The 15165-nt window shown below is 36.4% G+C and overlaps 1 protein-coding gene across 1 annotated transcript in view; it reads right to left on the bottom strand.

Moving 5' to 3' along the window:
• Positions 1-15165, bottom strand: part of ADGRV1 (adhesion G protein-coupled receptor V1) — a 279169-nt gene that overhangs the window by 217688 nt on the left and 46316 nt on the right. Inside the window, exons 21-30 of the mRNA XM_086771404.1 lie at positions 14150-14893; positions 11217-11590; positions 9206-9382; positions 7380-7560; positions 6562-6764; positions 5819-5948; positions 4243-4323; positions 2760-2899; positions 1719-2328; positions 564-779 (exon numbers count right to left, since the gene is read on the bottom strand). Coding sequence (XP_086627530.1) covers positions 564-779; positions 1719-2328; positions 2760-2899; positions 4243-4323; positions 5819-5948; positions 6562-6764; positions 7380-7560; positions 9206-9382; positions 11217-11590; positions 14150-14893 — 2856 coding nt within the window. The remainder of the gene's footprint in view (positions 1-563; positions 780-1718; positions 2329-2759; positions 2900-4242; positions 4324-5818; positions 5949-6561; positions 6765-7379; positions 7561-9205; positions 9383-11216; positions 11591-14149; positions 14894-15165) is intronic.

Below are 15165 nucleotides of genomic sequence, written 5' to 3'. Positions count from 1 at the left end.
TACACTTCATAGGTTTGCTCCTTTCTTTATGTACCTTCTCTATAGCAGGGACCGACTGGAGACCTTAATCTCCTGTTTTTAGACGTTCAAGTCCTCTCGGGTTTTTATTGGTTTTTGCCCATTTGTTTTACAGCTGAGTCCCCAGCTCTCACTTCCTCTCCAATAAGCTCACTTAAACAATGTGTGGTGGGTTCAAATATTTACACAGAACTAAATAGCAGCCACATATACTATTACAGTATTTTTTATTTTTATTTATTTTCTTTTTCTGAACAAGTAGTGGAAACAAAGGGAAACAATGACCTCAAAGTACTAGGGAAAGTACTAGGGAAACAAAGACCTCAATTCCTTCACTCATTTCTCTTGCTAGATTCTTCAGTGATGATGTCTCAGACTCCTATTTGCTAAGCAGAGTCAGTAAATATCTTACTACTATTTTTTTGGTACTTGTTGTACAATAGTGCACTCAATACACACTTGTTTGCTCTGACTGCTCAAAGCTCTACAGTACGCTCTTTCCACTTTAACATAGACTGCATACTTCCGCTATTCTGATTTCTTACCAGCTGTTGCCGTTATTGGCATAGCTTTAAATTTCACAGAAACATCTGCAAATATTCCCCCAGTTCTGGTCACATTAATGATTGGTCCAACATGATTTTCAGCAACTCGCACAGCTGAAGCTGAAAGCTGAAGTGTTCCAAAAGCATCATCATTGGCATTGATAATCACATGGGCTATTGTCTCACCCAGTAATCCAAGTCGAGGAGAATTTACAACTGAAAGGTAAAGAAAACTAAGTGAGGGGCACCTGAGATGCTCACGATCTACAGCTATAAAGTTCATAGAGATACATGTGAGATTAGTGGTTAGTTGCCAGTAGCTTTCAACAAAATTATCTTTTTTTTAGAATTGGACAAAGCATAACCCCAACATACTTTTGGTGTTTGAATATTACGGTAGAAAAATCCCAGTTTTTAATAACTTACTATTCCACCCTGCTGTGGAGCATAGAAGCCATAACTTTTTTGAAGAGGTGAGGCACTGTGAAATAGTTTGTTTACTTATTTATTTGTCCACAAGGCCAGTAGTAAGATCAATACAGCTCAGAAGAATTTCATTCTTACACTTGATGAAATACAAATAAGATTGCAACCTCCCAGTAGAATTATATTTGAAGTTTCCCTTAACATGAAGATTAATCTGGGGCGGGGGCAGCAATTAGACATGCCAAGAACCACTGAAGCACAAACCAGGCTGTAATGACCTGAATTTATCTGAATGAGGGCTGAAGCACATATTCTCTACACTAAAATGCATCATGCGGCTGTTATTCTACACCACTGTATTTTTAAAGTACTTTTCTTTGGGGTTTTAATAAGGAAAACTAGTTTAGTTATTTCCTAATACCAGCCTTCACAGAAACAGCACTAGATGAACTTCTACTAGTGCACAAAAGCAACATATTTGGTCTGAAAGACCTTGGATATGGCAATGCAAAAGGAATAAAGAAATACTCATCCACCCCTGACAAAGTATTGCACTAAAAGAAATATACGCTAATAGCCCACAAGGCAGGTAACTCAGAGACTTCTTAACTATACAGAATTTGGCAGAGGTTAAAAGTTTATAATTTAATTTGCTGCTTTTTATCCTATTAAATATAAATACTAGCTTTCATATTTAAATTGTAGGTTTTATGTATGTAAGATACTCACTTGGCCGATCTTGCACTTTCTCGATCAAAACAATACTGCTCAGCTCCACAAAAACAGATTCTGACCTCTCGGGATCATCATCATCCAAAATAGGCAAAGATATTGTGGCCTCATTTTCGTTGGCTGTGAAGATCACGTAACCTGTAATGGGTATATAATCTTTTCCCTCTGTTGCTCTAACAATATCAGGTGGAAGAAAGGGCGACTTTTCATCATCGCCAATAGTTCTGTATGTTATCCTTACTGTACCAAGGAGACCACCATGCCTTATTATTGTCAGGGAGATATTTTTTGTTTCTTCCTCAACTTTTATTGGTCTGTTTTGCTCAGAAAAGATGAAGACTCCATATGGATCATCATTAGCTAAAACAGTTAATGTTGCATTAGTATGATTTCCAAGACGACCACTGGAGACATTGATGATCAAAACTGAAAACACCTCATCCAATTCAGGAACTGCATCAGGAGAAACCTGTACTGTAATATTCGCTCTTGTTTGGCCAACATCAAATGTTACATTCCCATCTGTAGAGATCAGGTCTTTGGTAAGATCACAGACTATGATCCAGTGTAGTGTCACCTGAGACAAAGCCCCATGCGTTCTCACAACCTACGTGAAAAATACAAAGATCTGCATATTTTTGTTCTATGAGAAAGAAAAACATAAAAGTACGAGATAGAATTAAGCAAAGACATTTATATGATGGGTTAAAAATAAAATACTGTTTTTTAAAAAGAGTGTAATCTCTATTATCTCAGCTTTGCTGTATTTCTTTTATCATCAGTGCTGTTACTTTAAGATAGTAGTACCTCAAATGTAAACAAGCAGAAGTAATTTTAAACCTGCGAATATTATTATTGCATCATTTTTGCTAAAAGCTGAATGACACACATTAGAAAACTCAGTATGAAACAGCAAAACAGACGTGCGCAATCAAGTTGTTACAAACCCTACAGACTTACAGCAAAAACATGTCAGGACATCTGTAAAAACAGACAGAAGAGGACTGCACAGCAATACGAGACTCAAAGCTTTCTAACCTGTAGGACAATATTGCTATCTCCATCTTCAGGCTCAGTTCCATTTACCAAGAGTGACTCAGTACTGAACTCAAACACACCATGAGCATCGTCAGAAGCTTCAATAGTCACAAGGATGTGGGATGCAATTCCCAAGCTAGCTGTTAAATGCAAGTTCCAGAAATAGTTATTTTTTCTAGCATCTATTCTTACACAAAAGAAAACAGCCAAAGAAACATGTTACAAAAAATACACAAGAAAGCATGACTATACAGTATTTGTGCTGTTTGATTTTGGTTTTTTTGAAATGCATGATAACTACCCACGCGAATAAGGAACTGACTTTCAATAATGTAGTCCTTGGAACTTCCGTGGAACTATGGAACTATGCAACTATGGAACTATGCAACAAAAAATATAATCAATATGAATATTTTAAGGGAGGAACAGAAATAAAGTTAAAGGTTTAATAAATGAAAATGGAGCAGAATTTAGGATGGTGGGGAGTTATACGGTAAACCACAGTGCCTGCAGACAGATAGATGAATGCAGGTCTCATTCTAACATAAGCTGGAATGAAAAATACAGAAATAACCAAGTCTGGTGAATCATACTACTAAAAAGACTGTCTTGCATGAGATAACTTGCTACTCAGAGGAAGAGCCTGCCACTTAAGAAAACCATTTCTGGAAACAAGGAAAAGGGAAACAGCACTTCAAAAAATGCAGGAAGCTCCAAGAAGTGGCTAAACCACAGACTTACTCTCAGATTCAAACTGAAATCCTTTGCATTTACAAATAAAATTGAAGATCAGGCTGCCACAACGGAATAAATTATTCAAGTTTGGATAACGGGTACTCATATAACATTTTCAGGTTCGTAGGGTTTAATTTGAAGTCCTGTGTGATTAGTGTTTTCCCTCAGATTTTATGGTTTTTTTTGCATCTAGTATTTTTTAAATTTTGCTTTCTGTATGTCATGACATACAGACATGACAAATTTCAAGAGAATAAATGAAAAACAATCAAAATTTTCCTTTAAACAATCTAACACAGCTCACTTTTCTTTAAGAGTATTTTTGACAGACAGAGAATCAAAGTAATAAAAAGCATATAGCAAAGTATACAACCAGGTAATTTTAAAATTACCTTCAATTTTAAAAGTGTCTTTGCTTCTTGCTCTTCAGAAAATTCGACAATTTTCAAACAAAACTGATTTTGCAAACTGTACTTCTGAAATTACTATATTGTGGTTCACACCAACACAATTTTGATGGTACAGAAGCTGTAAATTTCTGTGTTACACTAAACACTGACTGCTATCGAAATTATATCTAAATTAAAATGGAAAAGAATGTTTTGACAGAACTTTATGATAAATCTAAGTTAATCATCTGCAACTGCAAGTAAAGTAAAGTAACACTATGACAAATTGTGTCAGCATAGTAATTTATGAGGGATATTACAGTTAGCAATAAAAAATATGATTAATTGAAAATGCTTACCATGTTGATGGACAGTTGGAAGGAAGAAATCCATGTTCCCATCACCACTACCACTGCCATCATTTCTAAAGAGCTCAGCAACTTTAAGATGACAGACATACAGATATATACACATATATACATTTATAAATAAAGAGAAAGTAGAAAGTAATTCAAACATTTCTGGACAACACAAAAAGAGAGGGAAGTATTCTAGGAAGACATCAATTCTGGATACGAAAGTATACAGGATTTCTGATAACAGCCAGAAGAATTATTGTGTATGTCACCTCTTATTTAATTTATTTTATTGAAAATAGCAATGGGAGGTTAGAAGGAAAGAAAATACATAGCCCTCTGTTTCCTGTTTTCTTTCTTTCCCTCTTTGAGTCTCCACTTTGTATTTCCCCTTTCTCAGTCCTAAATGATGACTATCACATGGAAAAACTGGGAATGTGAATTAAAAAAAAAAGTAACAGGGGCTAAAGCCCCCCAAACTCTCTTATTCTAATATTTTCTCACAAAGTGAAAACGTGTCAGCAAGTTGGAAAAATCTGCATAAAGCTTAACTAATGGAGACTTTGTCCTAAGTTTTGTGCTTGCAATGGTGTTGGAAAGGCCAAAAAGTGAGTTTGTGTACTAAAGTAAGCTGTAAGTTTTCTAACAAAAAAAAAAAAAAAAGATAAAATTAATTTAACAAAACAACTATTCAACCAATAAGTCCACAGGCATGAAAGGTCTGAAGTTTCTATCAAAAGAATCACTGCGTTGCACTATACTGCCACACTGCACCATAGACATTCAAAGTAGTACGATACAACTTCCCAGAAGGCATCACACTCGCATTTGTGGATTGCTTAAAAAAAACAACAGGAGTTAAAAAGTCATTTTATGGCTACCAACATTTCTAATTACTGTTTTTCCCTCCAACCAGCTTTACAATCTCCCTTAAAAATTTTCTCCAGTTGAATCAAATTCTGTAAGGCCTGAATGGTTTCATGTGGCAGGAGCACTGATGCTTGCCAGTTCTTGCGAGACGAACATCTCACACTACTATTTCCTTTGAGCATTTTTCTTGTTCTGCCACAGAGTTATCAGCTAAACTCCTTGGGCCTCTCGACACCCACAGTCTTGTACTGCTATAATTCAGTTGAATAAGTTGTGAGCCAGTGTATTGCAATTTCTCTGTTTTCACTCAAGCGGCAGGGAAAAAAATCCACTTCGGCTGTTTGGCCTTAGATATTTTAGAAATATTGACAATTTTTTAAAAAATTGAAATTAATGTAATTTTTACATTACTTTAATTCTTATTACCAACTATGACGCTTTGTAATGTGAAAAATAGTAATTGCCTTTAAATGACCTAATATAAACTAATAACACAGTTTGTTTGGGATCTGGTGGTTTCCAGCAATAATTAACAAATTATCTGAACAACAGCTCTTTCCTAAGAAAAAATACAGCTGTCTGGGGGATGTGAGGGTCTTTGTTTCTCTTTAGACATAACATGAAAATAATACACCTAAGAAAGATAAGATTTTAATGAATTAGTAGAGATTATGAAAATACAACCAAGGGATTGACATATGTGTCTTACCTCCTCCTTCTGGGTTCAACAGTTCCACTTTAAAAGTCTTTTCTAACTCGGGAATAGAATTATCAGTGATGTTAACAGTAATGTACTTGTATCTTTCTCCCGGCTGAAATTCCAGCGTGCCCACAACAGCCTGAAATATGAAAGCTCTTCACATTTTTGTTCAAGTCCAATGTTTTCATACGGATGTCAAAAAATCTACTTTTTTCACTTAAGTATTTAAAAAAGCTGATTCCTTCTTATGAGAAAAAGGCATCTAAATTCACAGAATTCACAGAATTATGAGCATCTGCATTGATCTACATTCTTCTGCACAAATATTAGTTAGATAAGGAAACACAGATATGTACGGGTTATTCTGTTGAACAAGTACAAATCCTAGCATGATCAAACATAATCTTAACATGTACATGTACTTGAACGCACATCTAAAGTTTTACAGGCTCAGCAACAATAGCAAATATCCCTTCTTGCTGCATTGAAATGTCTCTTAAGAAAAAAAACATCAAAACCAGAGACTTTTCCTAGGAATTACAACATCCTGCATAGAACAGTGGTAAAAGTCACATAATGATATATATTTGTAAAGTGGGTATTACACATTCATTTATCACATCACCATATAAAATGAAGTGTTTCTGTGAAAAGAATCATAGCGAGGCTAAAAGACTCAAACTGAGGACTATCTCCAAGAGAAATAACCAATTAAATTCGAAAATAATTACACACCTTGGTAATGGCCATACCTGATAATCTTTAGGACTGAAAGCTGTAAGTGGCACTGTTCTGAATTCCACCAGAACTGTTCCAAGAAGGCCTTGTGCACGAACTACCAGTAATCTGATGTGTCCAACTTCTTCTTTAATAGTAATACGAGGCACAGCAGAGGCTGGCAGAATCATTTCATCACCTGGCTGAGGAGGTGGCCCCACTGAGAACTGTAGCAGACCTGGCAGACAAGAAGTATTAGTTTACATGGCTTCTCACACCAAATTTAAAATATGATAATAAATTGAAATAAAACTATTTATAATATTATTTAACGTTTCTGAAAGTAAAAAGTAATTATCAATATGCCCTTAAGACTCAATTATGCTATTTCCAAGGATGTGCTGTGTCCTGTCCTTTCTCTTATTGATATCCATATCAGTCTTGAAAAAGCCAGAGCACAATCACGAATCTGGCTCTTCCCAGGAGAGCCTCAATACATCCTAGTACTGGGTACTTATTGGTATAATAAGCATGAAGAAATGTCTCTCTTCATCAGGAATTCTCATCTGAGAAAAACTTGCACAGGCTCAATTACATGCAACCTTTATTTGCTCTCAGAAGGGAATCATTGCCTGTTAGGTCAGAGGAGATTTGATGCCTTTTTGTAATATTCTCAAGAATAAGTAACTCAGCTTTCACTCTTGGATAAAAATTTCGAATTAATCTCAAGTTAGCTAAAGAAGAATACTTGGCATTGCTTCCTCAACTATCAAGGCTACGCAGAGTTTTTATCTGTTCAGCTAGAACTATACAATTATTTGCAACAAGACTGTATCATCTCCATCACTGTTACCATATGGGTGGTCACTGGCTTTGATGCTGATATCAGTCGTTTCCTTTTCTGGATCTATGCTTGCTCCACTGGTAGGAGTTGAACCTAGTTTTCCATCTCCAGACACTGCAGAGACTAATGTCACACGGAAATACTCATTTAGCTCCGGAATGTCATCATCAATAACATGCAAATTTAAGACCTAGAGAAGGACCAAATCATGGAGAAATCAAACTGTGCAACATACATCACTGATGAGTTTCACGACCCAGCTGAACTCATCAAATTCTTTGACTAGTCAGTCAGCTGTATCTTCTGTGTAGTTCTGAAAGTAATGTAGACAATATTTTTCTTTCCACATAATTTAACCTAAGTTTTAGGATATTTTATCTTTAGAATACGCATTCCAAAATAAACTTTACCAAGGTACCAGAGATGGAAGGCTTATTTTCTTAAATGCTTCAAATTATACAAATACAAAACCATTATTTATTATCTACTCTAAAATGAGCATAGTTTAAATTGTGTATATTGAAAGTTAAATATCTGAGGTTTCAAAATCTTGAACAAATTATGCTTCTGAAGACAAATTACAGTGATTAATCCGATTGAAAGAGCAAGTAAAGCAAGCTTTTCACACCACCTCACACTTGAGATTGCAGATCATACTATTCATTAACATAACCTGCTCTGCAAAGGCTAACACATCTTTTCTATATATTGTGATATGATTAGACAAACATACAGAAGAAAAAGTTTAAATAGTTGATCGTATTTAGAGGTGTGGGAATGAGCAGCTTACAAACATCAACGGGAAGTTTCTTAGGATATCTCACCTGAAGAGCAACTGCTCTCAATCTGTTTTTTAGACAATAAATTGGATCACAAAGCAGCAGAGCAAGAAGGTATACAGCCCTTTTCTGCCTCTAGATAGAATAAGGCAGTTGTCATCCATGCTGCCAGACTAGAAAAGTTTTGGAAATTTTTGCTTTATATGACTATACAATGCAGTAATATGATTCAATGGAGAATTAAAGCTGAATGGACAGTGATATGAACAAACTGTTTTCAGATGCCACGAGCTTTTGCCAAGCTCTAATCACTTACATTGTTTAACTGGGACCAGATCCACAGTTCTAGTGGAGCCACTGGGATCCTTTCAAATGGTGTCAGTGGGTTTCAGTCACTTCATACTGACTTCAGCAGAGTAATAAAAGTGAAAACGAGTACAGCATTTTCTACTAACAATTCTTACTTTCTATTTTATGAATACTAATAGAAAACACACATTAACTTTGTCCAGTATTGTGGTCCCACATCTCTTCTTCAAATAAATGTGAAATTCCTGTGCTGTGGGTAAGGACTGAATTCATAGAAACGGATAAAGCAAAAGGGACAGAATGTGGCCAAGTGACTGCAAGACACTTGATAACAACAGTGAATGTTACTCCTGTCTATTTCATTGGTGTGGAGATCAATCCAAGTTCCAAAACTCAGATCAAAATCTGATCGTTTCACAGTTTCAAAAGTAGCTGGATCCATTATTTCAGCCTAGGACTATCTATGCTTCAAGTATACATATAGATACACATAAATCTAACATGTACATATACGTAAACACATCTCATAAATTATGTGCATTCAAACGTACATGCACAGAACCGAGATACACATCTATCATATCACTTGTTAGTTGTCAGGGGTGCAATAAACTCTGCAAAATATAACAGAAATCCTGTGAGGGAAACTCTCTCTAGTATGAAAACCAGCCAAGCATCCTTCAGAAGGTATTTTCCAGCAGGTTTGCAAAGGACAGTATGAATAGTTAATAGGAAGGTAGGGTTTACCTCTGATCTCTGCTGAGGAAGGAACGTGATAGTGCCACTGCTGTTAGAAAAATCGGTAATAGAGTAATTAATGCCAGTGGAATCAACCTGTGAGATAATGTAATTTATATACACATAGTCTAGGGCTCCTCTTGTACGCTCCACAACACAGGATATAGTGGAACCCTCATCGGCAGTCTGAAATAAAGCAAGAAATTTAAATATTTGTTATTATCAAAGTAAATCAAAGCACCAAATCCAAAACATCGAATTCTCTAACACTAGCCAAAAGTGAAAGTAAAAAAATTGCTGTGATGTTACTTTCAGCCCTTTCGGATTGGTAGGAAGCTGAAACTGAACTTGATGTTTGTCAGAACAATCTTAGCAGAATTTGCAACACTTTCTAGTATCTCCCTGACGACCATAAAGGTAAGCAAATAACTGTATCCTGTTGCTTGATTTGGAGACCATTTCCTCCCCCAAACTATATGGGATAGAGAGAAACAATATGCTTGAAATGTACCTCTCAAAAGCAATTGAAACTGTTGTTTTATATAAATGTCAATTGTTTTAATTTTCATTCGCAATAATTAAAAGAAATATTTGGATTCCCCCTTTCCCCAACTAAAAACACTATGGGAAAAAAATAGATACATTAAAATTCAACTTGATTATCACCATTCAGGAAAACCTTTGAAAATTATTTTGTGCTACACTCCTCTTTAGAATTCTGTCTTCACAGAGAATATGACTACAGTGGCAAGAATTTCACAAATTTGAAACAAAGTAGGTAGTGATAGGGACTATACATTTTTAGAAAATTATGATCATAGAACTAAAATAGATAATAAATTTATCTGAAAATTGTCAGAAAGGCAAAAGCCATATTAAGCACTAGACAAAATTCAGAGCTGCTGTGTAACACAGTGCGAATATTGCATGGTTCTTCAGGTGCCTAGTAGACAGACATGCACATAAAGCAATTAAACTACTGATAAAAGAATGCTGTGCATCTTTATCATCACTGAGAGCTCTAATACTTCCCCGGTGAAACGGACACAAGGTAAGTGCAAAACAATTAACATGCCACATAAATTTTTAATTTTGCTTCATGGTTGGTTGACGATCTGTGGCATCACAGTATTATCAGCAGCATTTGAAACTGAAGGAATCTATTATCTTAGCATATGGCAGGCACACAGAAAGCAAACTGAACCAAACTGAAAACCACCATCACTCAGGCAAGATGGTTACTTTCAAACACCTCATAAGCACTTTGGTTAGAAAGAAGGTAATTAAAAGGTCATGAGAGATCCCAAATTGAAAAGTATTCTGAATTCTGTTTTCCAAAATAATCCAGTACTAATAGAAACAGATATCATGTCTTTCTCCCTCACAATTGACTCAAGAAGTAAAAATGAATTATTTTTATTTCAATTCTCCCCAAAAAGTAGCAAGCTGATATATTTAATATATGGTGGCTACCACCAAAGAACAATTTAAAGTTTAAAAAAAGTAACTCACAGCCAGTATCATCTGAATTCACATCAAACATGTGCAATTTATACCATATAACTTATGACAGCAAATGATTGTGGAAAAATACACCACACCTTCTCATTGTATGACCTGTAGTAAAATACACCATGTAACATAGAAAAATAAAATAAAAATATTTATAATAATCCATTCTCCAGAAAATAAAATTAAATCTTATATTATAATTGATAATCCAGTGCCAGACGTGACAAAAGTAAAGGAAAAAAATGTTTTTCTAGAAAAAATTAAGCCTTAGTCTTCCATTTATGTAATAAAACAAATTTTCTTAAAAAATATTTTTTAAAATCATGTTGTAAATGCCACTGAAACTGAGGCTATATTAACAGAACTCACACATTTCCAAACGCTAGGAAAAAAATTGCTTAACTACAAAAACTAACCACATGAAAGGCTCTGTGCAGGTCAATTGGTCTTGCCATTAATTTTTCTGTGTCCAAAACTTCACCTATAGTTTTTCTTACGAACACCTTACCTCAGGAATACATGCTCCAGTGAAGCCAAATAAACCATTAGCATTATCACTTTTCTGTATTCTTAATCTTGCTGTGGTATTTTCTTGTGAAATTCGAGCTCCACCACGCACAGAAATGAGCTTTAGGATGAATAACTCCTCTCCTTCCTCCTCTTTATCATCCTTTGCAGACACAATGAATGATTTATTGGTCTCTCCTTGCCGATACTCCAGATAACCAGAGATAGGGTGGACATCACTCTTCGCAGGAGTTGCATGGAGTTCATAGATCTCTGCATGTGTCAATTTCCGCTCATAAAGCCTTACATCCTGCATTAGCCCTGTGTACCTACTGCTGCCATTGATTCCTGCTCCAATTCTCACTGTTCCTGGACCTGAGAAGGAAATTAAAATTTTCCTCATGTTATTGTATTTCTTCAAAGTAATAAATCTGAAAATCTGCAGCTGAATAGCTGTAATTGTTAAAAATCAGTGGTAAACTGTTTATTATCCCTGGATTAGGAATCATACTCATCTTGAAATGCAAAATCAGGAGGTTCCTCAAGCTTCATCTCATTGTTACAAAGTAGATCATCACAGGTCAAATTCCACCCTAGACTGTTCGGGTTTTTCATTTTACTAGCTCTACCAGCACATTGTCACCATTCCTTGTTTTAATGAGGCTTGGAAACAACTCTCTTTCCACCACATACTTGCATAGCACAACTGCAACTCCTCTCAGCTTTTGTTTTGCTAAACAGACCCCATTTTGTCTCTCTCTGCTAGGACAGTGGATCCATTCTGATGATACTCACGGTCACTGCGTTAGCCCTTCTGGACATGCTTCTCCCCTAATGCACTGGGAATATGGACTTCAGAAAAGTATACCAAATTCCAAATGCTTTTTACAACAGCATTAATATATTTCTCTGTCTCCAAATTATTATTCTACTCAGCAAGACATAGGATCACATTTGCCTTTTTCACAAATATACTAAGCTGGTAGCTCATACTCATGCCTGCTGTCTACTCCACTCTGGTGAGACCCCACCTGCAGCACTGCGTCCAGCTCTGGAGCTCCCAGCATCAGAAGGATGTGGACCTGCTGGAGAGGGTCCAGAGGAGGCCACGAAGATGATGAGAGGGCTGGAGCACCTCTCCCATGAGGACAGGCTGAGAGAGCTGGGGCTGTTCAGCCTGGAGAAGAGGAGGCTCCGGGGAGACCTCAGAGTGGCCTTCCAGTGCCTAAAGGGGGCCTACAAGAGAGCTGGGGACAAACTTTTTACCAAGGTCCACTGCAACAGGGCAAAGGGTAATGGCTTTAAAACAGAAGGAGGCAGATTCAGACTTGATAGAAGGAAGAAATTTTTTACACCGAGGGTGGTGGCACACTGGCCCAGGCTGCCCAGAGAGGTGGTGGATGCCCCATCCCTGGAAACGTTCCAGGCCAGGTTGGCCGGGGCTGTGAGCAACCTGATCTGGTTGGAGATGTCCCTGCTCCTTGCAGGGTGGTTGGACCGGATGGCCTTTAAAGGTCCCTTCCAACCCAAACCATTAAAACACATAGATATCTCTTATTTCCAGCTGTTTTCTGGTTTTGGAAGAAACTGTGATCTTCAGTGTACTGGCATACATACAACACTCAGTGTCAACTCTAGAGACAAGCAACCACAGCCACTGATAAAGGTCCCAGGGCACAAGGTGGAAGATGGTGAGAAAAACTGGGCTACTATGCTCACCATTCTATAGTATGCAACACTATATGGAGAGAGATTAAATTCTTACCTTATAGTTGTAGCATCTCCAGACAGACTATATGCCACCTCCGCTAATACAGAAAATTTACAACAACTCTGACATATCCTTCTAGCAACAAAAGCATTATTGCATTTCATACATCTTTGTTTTAGAAACTGAGGGGAAAAAGAATCCTTTCTCAGCTACAGTACTGCAAGTCTGATGGAAATTATTAATTGCAGAGGCACTACTTTGTTACAGAGGGCAAATTTATTTCTCTGACTTCAACCACTGAAAACCTATAGGCAGAAATAAAATACCACACTACACAATTAATGAAGCCTCATCTCTATCCTCGCTCTGTGTTTGTCCACATATATGCCTGTAGAAGTATACGCACTTAACATCAAAGTATATTTAAAAATTCTCCCTCTTTGATTACAGAAAAGGAGATGTATTCAAGAATGTGATAATCATTCACTGCCTACCCTGACCAAAGAAAACATGTGAAACTGAAGGTGAGAGGAAGAAAGGAAAAAGGATGGAGATATCTACAAGAAAAAAAAAAGCATGTGAAGGACTGGGAAACTGCAAATGAAAGAGTAAATACAAATGTCTTCCAACAACATCATATCTGACTTTAAAAAGGAATTGTTCTCACACTTCTCTGGCCACTGCTATGTCAGGCTGATGTTCCTTGGGACACTATCAAACTCATAGACATTATTTTCATACACCATTATTTTCATACATATTTAAGTAAATCTACACCCTGAAAACTCTATTGCTTACAAGATATTGGCTTAGTTATAATATAATGCACACCTAAAAAAAAAACCCGTTACTGTATTCTGTTTCAGAACCTGAGAGGAAAAAAGTACAATGCTGTAAACCCTATGACAATTCTTAATTGCAAATATATATAACTGTATGTATACACGATAATCATACATATGTAAATATAATTATAAATTTTTTTTTTATTTTCAAATTATTGGAATCCAAGCTCTGTTACTGTTCTGATTTTTTTTTTAATTTCCCAGCTCTAATTTCCATATGCTTTTTGAAAATCCTCAGAATTTTCTATCCATTCTTTTCAATTAACTAATCAGATATAATAATTTCAGTATCTTGCATATACCTGTCAAAGAGCTAGACTCTTCTATACATCGCAGAACTTTACATATGGAGAAAAATTATGCAGGCTATTGGCTCACCATCAGCAATTGCTTCTCCTTTAAGGCTCTTCATTCCTCCTGGAACTGGAATTCCATCCATGTAAAATTCAATTATACTTTCATCCAAAGTAATCAGAAGGTGAAGCCAAGTATTTTCATCCAGATATTTCAGGACTGCTGCTTTAGCCATGTATGTCATATTGGATCCTAATGCTGTATAATGAAGCACCACAGAAACATGAGAATCATTTGTTTGGATTTTCACACCGTAATATAAGGTCCCATTATCATTATCCTTTTCAACTACATAACCATCAGTACTGACGTTAGGAATTAACCAGGCAGAAAATGTAAAATTGGTTACTGCAGTAGTTCCATTGTATGAGTATTCTGGACCAATAATCCCAAATGCATCCTCTTTTCCACTGAAATACAAAGCATCAGTTCCACTGTGATGCCGCCTCATGTGTGGCTGAGATTGCACTGAACTTGGAAACGATCCCAGCAACAAGAAATCTACCATTGAAGGTAGTCCAGCTTGGAACGTACTAGACAGTATCTCCCAACCTAAACGGACAACACCAAAGGTGCCTTGTTGTCTCCAGATGGTGAAGTTTGTAATACAGGAAAGATCATCTTCAGAAAGAACATCTTCCACGATCTCTCTGTCCTGGCTCTCTGGATCTATAACAAAGACTCCAAAAGGGTCATCATTGAACGGGATCACCACAGTCACAGCAAGGCTTGTTTCAGACAACTGACCACCAGGACCAGGAGATCCACCTACATAATAGAAGTCAGAACAAAGTTAATGATCTGTTTCGAACAACACATTCTGAAAAAAGTTACAAAGTACTTAAAGTTTTTCTAATAATGTATGTTTCTAAAAAGGCTTTAATCTTCTTTAAAGAGCCCCTGAAGTCTTAGAAAACACTCTGATTTAATAATAACATAATTTAGCTGTATTGTTTTTAAAACACTACAGTGACAATTTGCATAGAAAACAAAGCAGTATGTTATTTTCCAACTGCAAATCACACATTTTTCTTTCAGCT

This window comes from Chlamydotis macqueenii, chromosome Z (assembly GCF_036417535.1).
Source record: "Chlamydotis macqueenii isolate bChlMac1 chromosome Z, bChlMac1.mat, whole genome shotgun sequence".
Lineage (NCBI taxonomy): Eukaryota > Metazoa > Chordata > Aves > Otidiformes > Otididae > Chlamydotis > Chlamydotis macqueenii.
This window is presented reverse-complemented; position numbering and strand designations above follow the sequence as displayed.